Raw genomic sequence first — 16100 nt, 5'->3', positions numbered from 1 at the left:
CTAAGCAGTCTTTCTAATAAGCCCAACTTATATTTTGTCTTCATGGCTCCTTTAACGGTGATTGAATGATGATAAGCGTGCGATAACCATGCGTGATTCTTTAATACTGCGTCTCTTTTATAATTTTTGCCTTAAGAAAATATAGGTTGTTTCCATTTTGGTGACAAGTCTGTGAACACGTGCTGTAGTTTTGTTACGGCTTGTAGCTTTTGCCGAAGCTTATAACTCCAAAGGAAAATGTCTGTACGGACTTAGCAGTATATTTAGGTGATTCATGAACAACGACCGTTGTCCCGTCGTCCTTGACAACCTAATGCGGACCTTCTCAATACTTTTTGAGGGGGCCAGTTTCGAACATCGGGAACCATTACAAGCCGCGGCATGCCGGCCTGCCGATTAGAGGACTCGCTGTGAAGCGCGCCCGATCGGGATAAGAACCCTTCGTATTGGCGGATAAAAAAAAAACCTTTATTTGCTGCGGCATGCCGATGCTTGTTGTTACAGAGAAGAAATTCCTATATGCGTCATCAAACGCGAAAAGTGCCGTCGGTGGCGTCGTCAACATGGTGCCAAAATTTCCGTCGCTGTGAAGGTAGTAAAAAGCATATTCGGGTTCGTGTGGGATTGGATTCAGGTCCGAGCAGGATCAGAGTGCGTTGCGACCACGCAAACTCGGAACCCTGCTAGAAGGGGAACAGGAGCTCGCCTGGTGCATGTCAATTGATGAATTATGACGCGTGATTACCTGTATGATAAGTTAATGAATGATGGATAAGTGATTGAAACTAATAAGTGAGGCAGGATTAAGGTGCATTATGGTGAATTAATTTGGAATTATGAATGAGTGATTTATAGTAATGATTAGTCGGTTTAGATTGAGGTGAATTAAGGTGGATTAAGGTAGGTATTAGAATGTGGATTAAGATGTACTAAGGGCCGTAAAATAGCGTGGCTATTGTGTCAACGGGTGAACGCGTACATAGGTACCCGACACAATAGTACGCCAAGCTTTCAACTTCGAAGCCCGTAAGCAGACGGTAGTGTAACGAAAAATTTTGCGTTCGCAACAAGGGGCATTTTCGCGCCGTCGACTCCCGCGAGGACGAAAATTTTCGCCGTCGATCCGCGGGCACAGAACGACAGAAGAACAAAGAACGATAGAGCGCGTGCGGAAAATGGTGTGCGACTAACGCCGAGTTTCGCGCTCAAGTTAGCGAGGCAGACGCGGCTGTGAGGGTGACGTACGGTAATTGCTTTGGTGAACAAAGTGGTCTTGTACCCGCAAAAAAGAAATTTGTCTTGCAAACAGGTTAGAACGATCAACAATTTTACGTCCTTACTTTTTGTAATGAAACATTTCACCCGCCGCAGCGGCTCAGTGGAGGCGTTGCGCTGCTGAGCACGAGGTCGCGGGTTCGATTCCCGGCCGTGGCGGCCGCTTTCCCGGCCGTGGGTTCGATTCCCGGCCGTGGCGGCCGATTCCCGGCCGTGGCGGCGGCCGTGGCGGCGAAAAGCAAAAACGCCCGTGTGCACGAGATTTCGGCGCACGTTAAAGATCCCCAGGTGGTCAAAATTAATCCGGAGCCCTCCACTACGGCGCGCCTCATCGCCTGCGTTGCGTCGGCGCGTTAAACCCTACAATCAATCAATCAATCAAATGAAACATTTCGTTCGATTTCCGTACTTGGCAACTGCTCTACCGATAACTCGTACTTTACTGACAATTTAAAGAAAAATCCCCCTCGGACGTGTTAGAACTCTCAGCTCTTCGTTGTAGGTTGTCGTGGTCGCCTTGAGTTCTACGCTGCTGGCCTTGGCTTTCTGCGCCGACGTGAACAACGACAGCACGTATCACAACATTCTGCTGTCCATGTGTGGACAAAGGTGGCGCAACGCTGCAGCAGCCTCCGTCTTGGTCACCTGCTACGGCGTCTGCATCACGTACCTCATAGTCATCGGAGACCAGTACGACCGCAGTAAGTGTCTCCAGTTTCATGAATGAGTTCAAGGGACGGTGTTGTACGGGCCCCCGGCAAAAGTTTGCAGAAAGCAAGAGAACAGTTTGGCCACAACGTAAAGCCCTCGCAGCTGCTGCCTAATGAGTGGTTCTTCCTTCCAAAAATAACTGTATTTAAACATGCAAGTGGGAGAGCAATGCAAGAGAAAAATAATTCTCCATATATCACTCTCATATTCTCCACACTTTTTTTTGCCACCTGTACATGTGACGGATAGCTTGAACTAGATTGTGTACAGATGAACACGGCCGATGCGTCCTTGGCTCCTAAACGTCCATTGCGCCCCAGGTGAGTCCTAAATGTAACCATGAACGGTCTACGCAGAAGTCAGCAATTCGTTCCGACTTGACTTTGTGTCATGTCGCTAAGTGTTTGCTATTCTCCATTACTTTGATGCGCACGGCATAACGCGGAGTGGATGTGACAATGAAATTTTTTTTTCGCACCTGGAAATCCGCTCAGCCTTCCCCGCAAAGTCTTGCCTTTATATTCGTTTACACAGGGGCTAGCTACGTGAAGAGGAAAAGCCCAGGTAAACTTTTTTGGAGTGCACAAAATGAACGTTTACCGCGGATTGTTTAAACAAAAATACCTTCCCTTCACTACCGTCTCTCAAGCGTGAGTCTTATCGAAACGCCTTTAGCGAAACCAGGAATCTTGCGAATAGATTTGAGGGGTAATGCGCGAACATGTCCAACACCCTCTTGACAACTGAATACTCCTCGCGTGACGCGGCGAAAAGAGGTCTGCGGTCGCCGTCAGCAATACGGCAGAATTGATGGGATCGCGCCTGTTGCGACCGAGTGGGGGCACCCGTTCCGAGCTCCGTGGCCTCCGACATACGAGTGGTAGCGTGTATGATGCGAGCGGCCAGCCGCTGTTGCAGCCGTGAAGTCCAAAAGCCGTAGGCTAACGTAACTGTTTACTTCATAGCGAGAGGTGATCCAAAGCCAAAGAACAATGCCCCGACGGGCGAGGTTACAATGCAGGACTCGAGCAGAGCGACAACATCGATTCGCTGCTCTAACAGGAATGGTTTACAACGCTTGCGGGGGTCTATTTATACCCAAAAGCGGTAACGGTCAAAACGCCAACAAGCGGCAACACGCCACGAACGTCACAGACACACACAACGCTCTTTCCAGAGTTCGTAGCCTCGGCGCACGTTGAGTCCGAGAGAGGGGAGAGAGGAGGACTCCGTTGCGATCGACGGGGCCTCTGTGTCCTTGAAGAGCGTTCAGACGAGCCTCGCCGGCAGCCGCCGAAGTTTTGAAATGCGCCGAAAGCGAAGCGTCTGACTCGGCTTGTCGAGACTTGTCACCGACATGGTGGCGCCTGTTTTCAAAGGCGCACGCAGTGGCTTCGCCGCACAGCCGAGGAGTGATGCGGGAAAGTACGGCGGCGCTGGCAGATTCGTAACAGCTTCTCCGCCGGGGGTCCGAGATCCCGATGGATAAGGGTCTTCAACCGTTGTCCGGAGGGATGCTGTCGAAGTGAAGTGCCCGGCAGACGCTCGAATCCAGGCCTGGGCTGTACGACACCGTGCTGGAGCTTCACCGGGCCGATCACTGGACGAGTAGTGGCTCCCCAAGAACATCTCTGGCTTGGTCAGGCAAGCAACAGAACAACACAGGAAGACACAACCGCATCGCCGGCAAGTGCGAAGACAAATCCTCACTGAAGATCTACCAGACTTTTAGTTGCGATAAAATACGCTAATAACTAACTACGCTAGTGATAATTTAGCCAAGCAGTACTTTACACAAGTGCACAAACCTGAAAGGTGACATTTCGCATGCTTGGAAATGTCCCACACCAAAAGATATGTAATCGTAAAGGGCGAAACCTGGTGCAGGAAAAACAATGAACTTGATAAAGTCAGGCGTCTACAGGCCACTTCTCGCACAGAGAGCTGCGATCTGAGCTCTCGTCATTGCCCTGAGTTTTCCCCAATTTGTACCGCACTTTAGGTGCGCCCGTTCTCTGAGAGCGACTGCTGCGACCGCGTGAAAGGACACCGGCCGTTGTTTTCGACAAAGGTCGAGCGCAAGGAGGAGCGAGAGGGATTTTCCATCGTTCAAACGAGAGGCGCGCACTCCTTGGAGGTGGCGTTCCCTTGGCGCGAAGCGAGCTCACGGCTTTGCCTCTCGGCGTGCCCGCACTGAAACACGCGCCGCAAGTATGCGCAGAAGTTTCCCCTCTCTCCTCGTTGCTCACCTTCTCGCGAACGCGTTCGGCAAGCAAACGTCGGAACGCGTTTACGTTCTCTCCTCTAGGCTGATCGGTTCCCGACTTCGGCTCAGCCACAGGCGCCACCGAAATCTCAACTAGCTTAGCCCATATTGGCCTATCGTCGGGAGCATCAGCTGGGAGTAACAAGGGCACGGCGTGCTCATTAGACACCTCGTAGTTCCCAACAGTCACTACCTCGTCGTCCCTCGCGCTTTCAGCGACAGCCTTGGCACGCGAAGACCGAAGCGTGTTCCCGTTCTCCTTCCTCACTGCCAGAACTACACTACAACCAGGCCGCCCTGTCTCAAAAGACGGCTCAGCCGCCCCAGAAACCTGAATCTCTACGAGCTCGGCTGGCCGTTGCTCGAGCTCAGCTACCTGAGCTGGTGGCAGGACGGAATCGGCTTGCTCAGTGGCGAGATCGTCATGACTCCCAACTGAACCCTGCAAACCGTTTGCTGCCTCGACTGCAGGCTTTCCCACCACGTCGCTCGTTTCTGCACTACCGTCCGAAGAAACAACCTCCATTTCAGCGGACTCGTGCGGCCTCTCGGTAACCTCATCGTTTACGCATTCCTGCGAAACGTCGCTATCTCGCGAAATGTTCACGTTCAAGTCGGTAGCCGTTCCCAAGGCCTCCCGCGAAATTGAACCGTCCAAACACTCCGCCGAGATCTCCAAAACAATCGCCGACACAGTGGACACGCACTGCCCTCTGCCGCCTCTTCCGACAGTCTGAGCTAATGCGCCGTCGTTATCTCTCTCAGCAACCTTGCCGCGCTGCTGGGCCGCAACCGTCGCCTCCGACGCGCGCTCCCGAGCGTCTGCTACTGTCAGCGCTGGCACGGTGCTTTCCTCGACAACGAGGTCTTTCTCGAGCAACAATTCTAACTCGGGCTTCACTTCTTCCTGCTCGAGTTGAATTTCATGCTCTAGGTTCTTGTTCTCCCGTTGGAGTCTCTCTCTTTCGAGCTTCTTTCTTTCCCTTCGGATTCGCTCGATATCGAGGTCGTACCAACGCATCTTTTCCTCGTGTTCCTGTCTTTCTCGCTCCCGTTCTCGCTTTCTTTCCTCGCGTTCATCACGCTGGCGCTCAGCCTCTGCCTCTGCAGCCTGACGTTTCGCTTTTTCCCTGCCATTGATCCGCTCAAGGCATTCCGACAGCTCCTCATCGTCAGCCCCAACAGCGAGTATAGCCTGTATCAGCTCTGGCTTTCTCAGCGCGTCCGTAACATCCAAGCGCAACTCTTTTGCAAGCTCCAACAACTGCGGTTTTTTCAACGCCTTAAAATTCATGGCCGGTCTAGAGTACTGCTTTCCCATTTGTCAGCTTGATCGTGGCTCATATTGAGCGGGAAAACACTGGGGTTTGAGAAGTTAAAAAGGATGTTTAATTAACTGAAAAAACTGGGATTACATATATAGACGGAGGAGCACTCAAAGAAGACGTCTGACGCGCTGCTCGGGCGTGGGGTGACTCCCTGGACTAATAGCACACACACGTAAGAGAGAGAGAGAGAGAACGAACATAAACACACGCGTTGCGTCTGGTGTCTCCCTGTTCTCGGGCATAACACACCCGAGCCAGGGGCGCGTTCGTGCTCTTGAAAAGATCGGGTCCTCGCGGCGCGGCCGTGGTCATAAATTGCGGTCGTTCTCCGTGTCTTCGGGCGGCCGCCCCGGAGATGTTGAGAGGTTAAGAGCCCCGTGGCCGGCCGTTCCCGCTTCTCGACGGAGAGATTTCTGCGATGGCGTCGGAGCGAGCTGACACACTGCTCCAAAAATGTTTTGCGCGAATAACCCACGCGACAAAAACACACGCCCTACCAGCTATCCTCAGAAGCCTGGTAAAACTCAGTGAAGAAAAGTCCCGCACTCACCCTTGACCGCCGTGAATTCTGCGGAGTCCGAAGGCGCCTTGACGTCCGTGGTGTTGCATCTCGCACGCTGCAGCTCCAGGTGTTACGAAGTTGCCATCCCACCGCTGCCAACCAGTTGTTGCGACCGGGAAGGCCGGCTGCAGCCGGGAAGAGGTCCTGAGCTGATAGGCCAACGTAACTGTTTACTTCATAGCGAGAGGTGAGCCAAAGCCAAAGAACAATGCCCCGACGGGCGAGGTTACAATACAGGACTCGAGCAGAGCGACAACATCGATTCGCTGCTCGAACAGGAATGGTTTACAACGCTTGCGGGGGTCTATTTATACCCAAAAGCGGTAACGGTCAAAACGCCAACAAGTGGCAACACGCCACGAACGTCACAGACACACACAACGCTCTTTCCAGAGTTCGTAGCCTCGGCGCACGTTGAGTCCGAGAGAGGGGAGAGAGGAGGACTCCGTTGCGATCGACGGGGCCTCTGTGTCCTTGAAGAGCGTTCAGACGAGCCTCGCCGGCAGCCGCCAAAGTTTTGAAATGCGCCGAAAGCAAAGCGTCTGACTCGGCTTGTCGAAACTTGTCACCGACTAGGTGGCGCCTGTTTTCAAAGGAGCACGCAGTGGCTTCACCGCACAGCCGAGGAGTGATGCGGGAAAGTACGGCGGCGCTGGCAGATTCGTAACACGCCTGAGAGGACAGATTTTTAATTTTAGATTTATTCAATAAAAACAAATGTATGTTGACATTGGGTGGAATATACAGGAGGAGGTCCCAAGGTTTCCGAACCGCAGGTGGGACATAGGACCTTCATTGGCCAAACTATGCGTTTTATTCGGTTTAAAGGTCAGAAATAAAGTTCAGGCACCTTGTATGTATAACCCCTCGCATTCTGGTATAACCAAGGTTTGTACAGCTATGAACGACACTTTCGCTTCCCCGTCATTGTTGAAGATCAGAAGAACACAGGATAAGTTTCCTGCACCAAGCGAACACTGGCCCGAGCCGGCCCTCAACTCCAGACCCGTGCCACGCGGGACCCCGGCTCGCGCAGCGCATCACGCGAGCGTGCAAGCCGCTTTTCGGCCTATCCGCTGGATGTGCCTACTGCCTACATCGGTAACACTAACATAAAATAGATTTACCGATGTATTCATACTCCGGCTTTTTACTTTTCATCTTGTCGTTGCGGAGCACGGTAATAACTAGAAACGAAACGCGTCCTGCTAGCTTCACGGTTGCGAAAGAGTTATCTTATTGGGCGCATAATTCCAGATTACGTTTACGAATGTTTACGTTTACGTTTATGAAGATCTTTACGAATGCAGTGGAGCTGTTCATGCGTTCTTAACACAAATTAGTTTAGAAATGCAGATGTAGAAATACCTGCCTCGTTATTTCTCATTTTGACAGTTCCATATTTTCTTTCTTTTCGTTAGCCTTCGTTTTCACCGTATTATCGTTCATCCCCCTGGAGTAGTTTTTGAGCACAGCAAACCTTTCAGTAAAAGTTGAGGCCTGTGTACGCATTCTCTTGTGATAAACTTAATAAACATTTTCAGCGAAGGTTGCACTCACGGGCAAGCCTTGAATGGCGAAGCTGTTGGTGATCATTGAGGGACACAAAGTTGAGTTTTAGTATCGTTGTGGTGTCGTGGTTTACGTCGGCGGCATGGCATTTCAATGACCCTATGTTGAGCAAGGCCAGAGCGAGCTCGTCGCTTTGGTCGACGTTTTCGTACGCCACTCTGCAAGCGCGACTTATCGTCTCTAGCGGATGCTTTGCACGCCGAGCCTCTCGAAGCGCGGCCTCTTCCTCGGCCGTGCGAACTGTCCGCGGCCGCGCCATGCGGAGTCAACGATCACCTACAGCAGCTTCAAAATTCACATCGCGGCTGTTGTACGGTACAGAGCGCATGCGCACGGCGGCATGAGGACAAACGAACGAGGGGCGTACGCTATGACGTGTCTTTCTCCTTCCAAGCCAGTGTTGCCACGATACGGGTAACAGTGGAGTATTTTGTGTGGCCAATGTTTGCCAATCTGTCTTAGTGGGTATGCTTAGCTTGACTAACGTGCGCTCGAGGCACGCGTGCAGGAGCGCTCGGCATTTTCTTTTTATTTGTAACTGCGGACACCCTACACAAACGATTTGCTCAACAGCTTTGCTGGTAAAAATTGGGGGCTTAGCTCGCTGAAGCTACACGAGTGCTATGAGGCGCATCGTAGTGGAGCAGGAGCTCCAGATTAATTTCAATCACCCGGGTATGTTTAACGTGCGCCGAAGTCTCGACACATGGGCGTTTGTTTTTTGGCAGGCGCTAAACTTATAAGAATCCTTAGTTGCGACCATATCCAGTGCGAGGTGCGTCACCCAATCAGCGCTGGTCCGTCAGATTGATGAAGTCTTTACGGTTAAGGCACTTTCGGCGATAGCTTCACACGCGACGTCGGCATTGTGCTGCAGAGACCGAGGACGCGGTGGAGATCCCGGCGTTATTTCTGATGGAGCCAAGAAAAGAGAAAAGGTTCGTGTGTCGATATTTCGCCAGAGGTCAAAGTTCTCCACGTGGTTGACATTAAGCTGCAATCCTCCACTACAGCGCCTCTTATATACCGCGTATATAAAGATTCGGCGCTTAAAACCGAAAAATAATGTTTATGTGTGTGTGCGTGTGTGTGCGCGTGCGCGCACGTGTGCGTATGTGTGTGCGCGTGTGTGTGTGCTTACCAACTACATGTCACGCGTGCCTTAATATGGAATGCGCTTAATAAGGAATTTGTATTCGCTTGGTCAGCAACCGATGCAGCCTAAAGGAGTCAGGCACAAGCCAGAAAAACGTACGTTTTTAAAACAGCTAAAACTTCCGGCGCATTGGTGAAATTGCGCGATTGACTATATTGCCCGGAAATACTCATGTGTGGCATGTTAAAATGTTAGAAACAAGAGGTGGTCATTGGCAGCTACCTCCCACGATCATCCTTTCTTATTATTTTTTCCTGACTCTTCTGTTATATTCCAAGATGTTGCGTTCTCTTTTAAGTGCGAATGCACTTCTTAAGCGAGCCTGAATCGTCCGCCGCCGTCGTCCGCATAGCAACAGCTGCGGGTGCGCGCGCTCCTCGTCTTCCCTAGCAACGGGGGGAGATGGGCGCGCGCTACTCTCCTCCTCCTCTCTCCGCTCAGTGACTGCGGGTGTTGGGCGCCTCCTCTCCATTTCGGGCGGGAGAGCTCTCGCTCGCGTAGCGGGCGCTCCGCATTCCGACGCGTGAGGGCGCTCGTGTAGCCCTCGCCGTAACGGCGGGCGCTACTCTCCTCCTCCTCTCTCCGCTGAGTGACTGCGGGTGTTGGGCGCCTCCTCTCCACTCCAAGATCACGATATCCACCGTAATCGCGCAATCAACAACCGTGCATTCGCACTTACACACTCTCCCCCTCGGGGAAGTGCGAGGGAATTTTTTTCTTTCTCTCTATGCCTAATTTTTGCTCTAAATAAACCTTGTCACAGCCTAATCTTTACAGGAAGCTTCTTGGCCAATCCCCCGCTTGGGTATGCGCCCTGAGTGTACCAACCAGCCAAAGTCATTGTAAGGCAGCAGTTCCATTCCACCGTTAAAGAATCCCCCGCGACCTGCACCTCGATGTCTTCAACAAAATGGTGCCGTGACCAGGATTACTGTCGTCAGCAGTTAAAGAACTGAGTGCGGACCGCCATACAACGATGACGTGAAGGACACGGCTGAGAAGGAACTGCACTGCTGCCACTGACTCCTGGCCGCAGGGAAGAAGAAGAAGCTTCAAGGGAACAGGCGTGTCTCATATGAGCTCCTCGGATTTCTTCGCAAGTGGACGGAAATTCCCAGTTTTCGGCAGCGAAGACAAGAAGAAGGTTTTCGCGAAGCGGCAAGGATCACGCAGAACCAATTCTGAAGGTCGTGAGTGCATTATTTGCCGTTTGACAACGATTTGAAAATCCGAAGCGGACGCCGCCGCGCTAACCCTAGCCCCCGTGGTCGGCGCTTACCACGGGTATGGAGCGCGGAGCGGTGACGGGCGCGACAGCAGAAGCTGTTAGCTCTATCCCCGGCGAAGACAGGACCCAAGACGACGAGATGGAGACGCAAGACCGCTGCGACGGAGGAGAGAATTCCAATTACGATGAAAGGTGGGATAAGTGGATACAAGTAATGAGCAAGTCGGCGAGACGACGAAACAAGGCGAACACATCGGCTGCTGAGCAACCGCTGGACTCAATACTAAAGAAGTCAACCTTGAAACCACGGCGGGAAGAGTCTAGACCTAAGCCGCCGCCACTGCCGGAAGAAGACTACAAGCTGGTGATGCGACCAAAGAACGGGCTCGGACTCGGCTCGGTCAGTCCGGCACTTCTGGCCGAGAGCATCCTCAACGCGGCCCGCCTGTCATGGAGGGACGCTGAAATCCGTGTCCGCATTGACGCTATGCAGAACATCCTCACCGTCAGCACGCCACACGAACAAGCAGCGAGAGCCCTCAGCCAAATTACTCAGCTTAACGTCCAAGGAAAGGTCCACCCGGTGAGTCTCTACGGACTCTCACCTTACGACTCGTGCAAAGGAGTTATTCATGGCATCCCGACGCATTACACGATGGAGCAAGTGTTGGAGGACATTTGGCTCCCAGGATATGAATTCCTAAGCTGCCGCCGCCTGGGAATGTCAGGCTCTGTTCTCGTTACGATACAAGGTCACAAGGTACCCTTCTACATTTATTATAAGGGTGTTGAGATGAAATGTTTCATCTATAAGAAGACCATCCCATACTGCACCAACTGCCACTGTACGGGACACAGGGCGGACGTCTGCGTGAACGTCGGAATCCGCGCCTGTGATAAGTGCGGCGTGAGAGACCCAGCGCCAGACCATCCATGCGATCCGAAATGCGATCTCTGCAATGGCAAGCACATCACGGCATGTAGAGAATGCCCAAAACGTTTTCGGGTACCGTACATCATCCGCCGCAAGGCTTGGGAAAAAAGTAAAGAACACTCAAGTGGCACAAGAGAACCATCCAGGGACAGATTGAACCGCTCGGCTGAACACTTGACCTCGTGGGACGACGGGTCAAGACGAAAACGATCATCTCGCTCCAATTCCTGCAGCCGCTGGCCGTCTCTACAGAGATGTACGGGGGCAGCTAAGAGGCGATCCAGGTCCCGCTCCAGATCGCGAACCGACCTGAGACCTAATGGCTCCGAATCGGAAGCCAAATGCGAAACCCGAGCTCGTTCCAAGTCCCGCTCCAGACCCAGCTACCGGTCCGGTCTAGGTGCGGACGCCAGCAGCGGCGGAGGCAAAGTGAGGACCCCGTCTTCCGGGGCGCCACAGGTGAGCTGGTCTCAAGTTCTCCTTCCCACTGCTCAACCCCCTAAATCCCGATGCGAGGAATGCAACAAGCTACAATCGCAGATCGAAGACCTAAAGAAAGAAATGGCCCTCCTGAGATCTACAATCGCGCAGGTTGCCTCGCAGGCTAAGCTAAACCCTCCGCAAACGAACGGGGGAACAGAGAAACGGCGTAAAATAAACGATACAAATGAGCAGACTGACTCCCCAAGGCGTACTGAGGCCCTAGAGACGCGGACAAAGGAGGCAGAGGACAAGCTGACGGAACAGCTAAATGCAATGGCGCAAAACATGACGGCTGGCATAGCTCAACTCCAACAGTCTGTCACCCTTATGTTAGGCAGACTAGATGCACTCGAAAGCCAAAATGCGGCAGTTGGCAGAACACCACGTAGGGACAAGCCATACCTTCGGCCGTCCTCGCTAGATAACCACGACCAGGCAGACCCCACCCGAGCTAACCATGGCTAGCCGCCGGGGGAAGCAAGAGAAAAAGCTAATAGTGTGGCAATGGAACGCAAGAAGTATCAAAGGGAAACTTGGGTCACTCTCTCAATATATTGATTCGTGCACGGACAAACCGGATGTACTCGCGCTACAGGAGGTAAACTCCTATGCACGACTACCTGGCTACATCACACACGGTGACCCGGAATGCGGAGACACTACCACGCTCATCAGCAAGAGAGTAACAGCAGTGCAACACACGCTACAGCTACCGAGAACAGAAGGGACCCTCACAGAGCTGATACCTCGGAAACCTGGGAAAGGAAAGAGCGTTTTTATCCTTAACGTGTACTGCAGGCCTAAGAGGAAGCAGTCGGAATTAAGGAGTCTGATACAGCAAGCAGTACAGGTGGCTGATGCCTGTCCCTTGCTAGTGTTGGGTGATTTCAATGCGGCCCACCCCGTATGGGGATACCACTACTCAAATAAGCGCGGAAACGAACTAATAGCCTCCTCTGAAGAGCACGAGCTCACGCTCCTCACCGACTGGACTGCACCTACCAGAATGGGAAATAGTGTTTCCAGAGACACGTGCCCGGATCTCACGTTTGGGCGAAACGTCTCTCAAGCCACGTGGGAAAACACCGGGGAATACCTAGGTAGCGACCACGCAATTATAGCTACCACTATCGTTGGGGAGGAGTACAGAGCACGTAATGGCGTAGCCCGCATCGTGGACTGGGCTAAGTTCCGAGAGCAGCGAGAGATCCAATCCGCCTCAGAAATCAACGACATTAGTGACTGGGCTTCCACGATACTAACAGACATTAAGTCGGCAACACAAGAAGTCAAGACCACTGTTCAGACTCCAAGTGTCGATCCCAAGCTGTTACACCTGTGGGAGGCTCGCCGCAGCCTCGTCAGGAGGTGGAAGCGTCAGCGCCACAACAGAAAACTCAAGAAGAGAATAGCCAAACTCTCTGAGCAGGCCGCAAAATACGCAGCGGAGCTATGCAGTAAGAACTGGCTGCAGCTCTGCGACGGGCTCCGCGGTACCCTCAGCGCATCCAAAACATGGAAACTGCTCAGATACCTCATTGATCCGACAAATTACAAAAGCGCAGCCTGCAAGAAAATTAACACCATTATTCATAAGTTCGAGGGATCCCAAAAGGATCTGCTCAAAAAACTGCAGCAGAAATACCTGCCCATACACCCACCTTATGCGGCCCCTGACTACAAGGGAGATCCAAACCCGCAATTGGATGCACCCATTACCACGGCTGAGGTGAAAGCTGCGCTTCAGAAGATCCGCCGAAATACCGCGCCAGGTCAGGACCAAATCACAAACAAAGCATTGGCCAACCTCGACGAACCCTCTATAGCATCCCTCACAGCCTACTACAATCAGTGCTGGGAGAGAGGAGCCATCCCACTTGAATGGAAATCTGCTGAGGTGCGCCTAATACCTAAACCAAACAAACATCTCGGCATCGAAAACCTACGGCCAATATCCCTCACGTCGTGTATCGGGAAGCTGCTCGAACACGTCGTGCACAACCGCCTGCAGAACTTCCTCGAAGACACGAAGCAGTTCCCACCGACCATGTACGGGTTCCGACAGCACCTGTCGACGCAAGATGTGTTGCTGCAACTGAAGGAGGACATCATAGAACGGGCCAACACCCACACACCTAAGGCCATCCTGGCTCTAGACTTAAAAGGAGCCTTTGACAACGTCAGCCATGAAGCCATACTCACTAATCTGAACGAGCTCGGGTGTGGTAGTCGCACATACACCTACGTCAGAGACTTTCTCTCCGGGCGCCAAGCTACCCTCAAGATTGGAGACATTCAGACACAACCGACTCGCACCGGCGGACGCGGCACGCCACAAGGAGCGGTCCTGTCCCCCCTCCTATTCAACATTGCCCTCATCGGCCTGCCTAAACAACTGGCGTCGATTCCGGGCTTACACCACGGTCTTTACGCCGATGATATCACGGTGTGGACCGGTATGGGCTCGGTCGGGGAGATGCAGGACCGTCTCCAAATGGCGGCTGATACCGTGAATGAGTATGCTAGGAACTGTGGACTCTCGTTCGCCCCAGAAAAATCTGAGCTGCTTCTAGTGCGCAGAAAGGGCGGTAGGCAAACAGATGTCCCTTCGATGGAGATCACGCTGGACGGTGCTACCATCACCCCGTCTCCGCAAGTGAAGATTCTAGGTATGGTAATTCAAGCTGATTGCGCAAACACCACGATGATAAGGAAATTGGAACACACGACTTGTCAGATTGCCCACATGCTCCGTCGGATCACGACCAAGGGAAGAGGCATGAAGGAGGCGGATACGCTTCGCCTCGTTCAGGCGTTCGTCGTATCGAGAATCTGCTATGTGACGCCCTATGCACTACTAAACAAGGCAGAGAAGAACAAGTTAGATACGCTCTTGCGAAAGGCGTATAAACAAGCCCTGGGTCTGCCCCCCTACACCTCCACGGATCGTCTCCTCAAGCTTGGGGTGCACAACACTGTGGACGAGCTGATTGAGGGCCACCTGCTCAGTCAACGTTACCGGCTAGCAGGGACGGATGCAGGCAGGGCCCTTCTGCTAAGACTGGGCATAAACATCCCTGATCGCCCTCTGGAAACCACAGTAGACATCCCTCGCGAACTACGCCAAAACATCAGAGTGGCCCCGCTGCCCAGAAACATGCACCCGCAGTTCCACGAGGGTCGGAGAGAGGCGCGAGTTAGAGCCCTGGAGAAAAACTACGGCTCAAACGATATGGTTTATTATACGGACGCCGCAGATTATGCCAGACGAGGAGCCATGGTAGCGACTGTGACGAAGAAAGATAGCCACGCCTCGAGCCTCACTCTCAACAACGTCTCGACGCTACAGGCCGAAGAGGTAGCAATTGCGCTGGCAATAACGCAGACCCCAGCGGAAGTGATAATCGCAGATTCACAGTCAGCGTGTAGGAGCTACCTCCAAGGCCGCATCTCGTGCATCGCCATGAAGATCCTCGGCCAGAACCCTCCGAGGAAAAGGGTGTCGATTGTCTGGACACCAGCTCACGCTTCCCTCTGCGGTAATGTCTTTGCTCATGAGACTGCTCGAGGTCTGACCAACCGAGCGCCGCGAGAAAGTTGGCTTGAGACAGCGATCCCTGTAACGTCATACCAGGAGGTGACCCAATTCTACAGGCTCACCAGGCTTATGCTACCCGCTGGCCACCCCTCCCTCAGCAAGGCAGAGGAGCGCTCCTGGCGTCTCCTCCAAACCAACACGTTCCCCCACCCGACCAAACTCCACTTATTCTGGCCAACAATATACTACTCACAGTGCCAATTCTGCAACGCGCCCTGCACCTTGTATCACATGGTGTGGGAGTGCCAGCTTAACCCCTCACTTTCCCCGATATCTAATCCCTCGATTGAGCAGTGGGAGGAAGTGCTGGCCAGCTCTAGCCTCGAAGAGCAGCTTCGGCTGATCCACCGGGCTGAGGCGGCTGGACGCTCCAACGGGGTCCTGAACTGAGGAAACCGCCCGCTTGACTCCTCTCATTAAATAAAGTTTATTCTCTCTCTCCTGGCCGCAGGTACACGTGAAGATGACCCAAGGACGAATGGAGGGCTCGCCAAAGCGGCCGCCTGAGCCCAAAACTCGACAACTCTACGAATTCTTAGCCCGCCTGCCGTGATTCGAACCTCCCGACGACCCGCAGACGTTTACGACGCCGAGCACTGACATGGATGCCCTTTTCCAACGACGACGCCTAATCCGAAACAAGGTCACCTCACTGATTGACGACATTCAATCACAGGTGAACCCCGAGTCCCAATAAATAGGTACGCTGATTTTCCTCAAGAAGAGCCTTATCGACAAATTGAAGCGGCCGGACGCCTATGATTCGGTTTCTTCAATAGGACATGATCATCTTCATATTCCTTTTGGCGCAAAAGCGCTCATATATTTAAGACGAATGACGGAAAGCGTGGCTTAGTCTGCCGCCGGCGCCACAATGCGAAGCCACTGGGTGCAAGATAATGCTCTCGGTGGGCTTACTGACTGCGTATTCGCCTGCACGCAATCGCTGCGTAGAAAGCGCTCTAGTTAGAGGGCGTTTTACAGTGA

General features: G+C 52.8%; 1 protein-coding gene across 2 annotated transcripts in view; it reads left to right on the top strand.

The window, feature by feature from the left end:
* The window catches only part of LOC144155181 (sodium-coupled neutral amino acid transporter 7-like), a 61682-nt gene that overhangs the window by 13904 nt on the left and 31678 nt on the right, over positions 1-16100 (top strand). For both annotated transcript variants that reach the window (XM_077686473.1, XM_077686472.1), the window contains one exon: positions 1778-1976. In XM_077686473.1, coding sequence (XP_077542599.1) covers positions 1871-1976 — 106 coding nt within the window. In that variant the 5' untranslated portion in view covers positions 1778-1870. The remainder of the gene's footprint in view (positions 1-1777; positions 1977-16100) is intronic.

Source organism: Haemaphysalis longicornis, unplaced genomic scaffold (genome assembly GCF_048455015.1).
Source record: "Haemaphysalis longicornis isolate Haplotype H1 unplaced genomic scaffold, Haemaphysalis longicornis Haplotype H1 scaffold_1, whole genome shotgun sequence".
NCBI classification, from domain to species: Eukaryota; Metazoa; Arthropoda; class Arachnida; order Ixodida; family Ixodidae; genus Haemaphysalis; species Haemaphysalis longicornis.
Note: the sequence above shows the minus strand (reverse complement) of the source record. Positions and strands in the feature narration are given on the sequence as shown.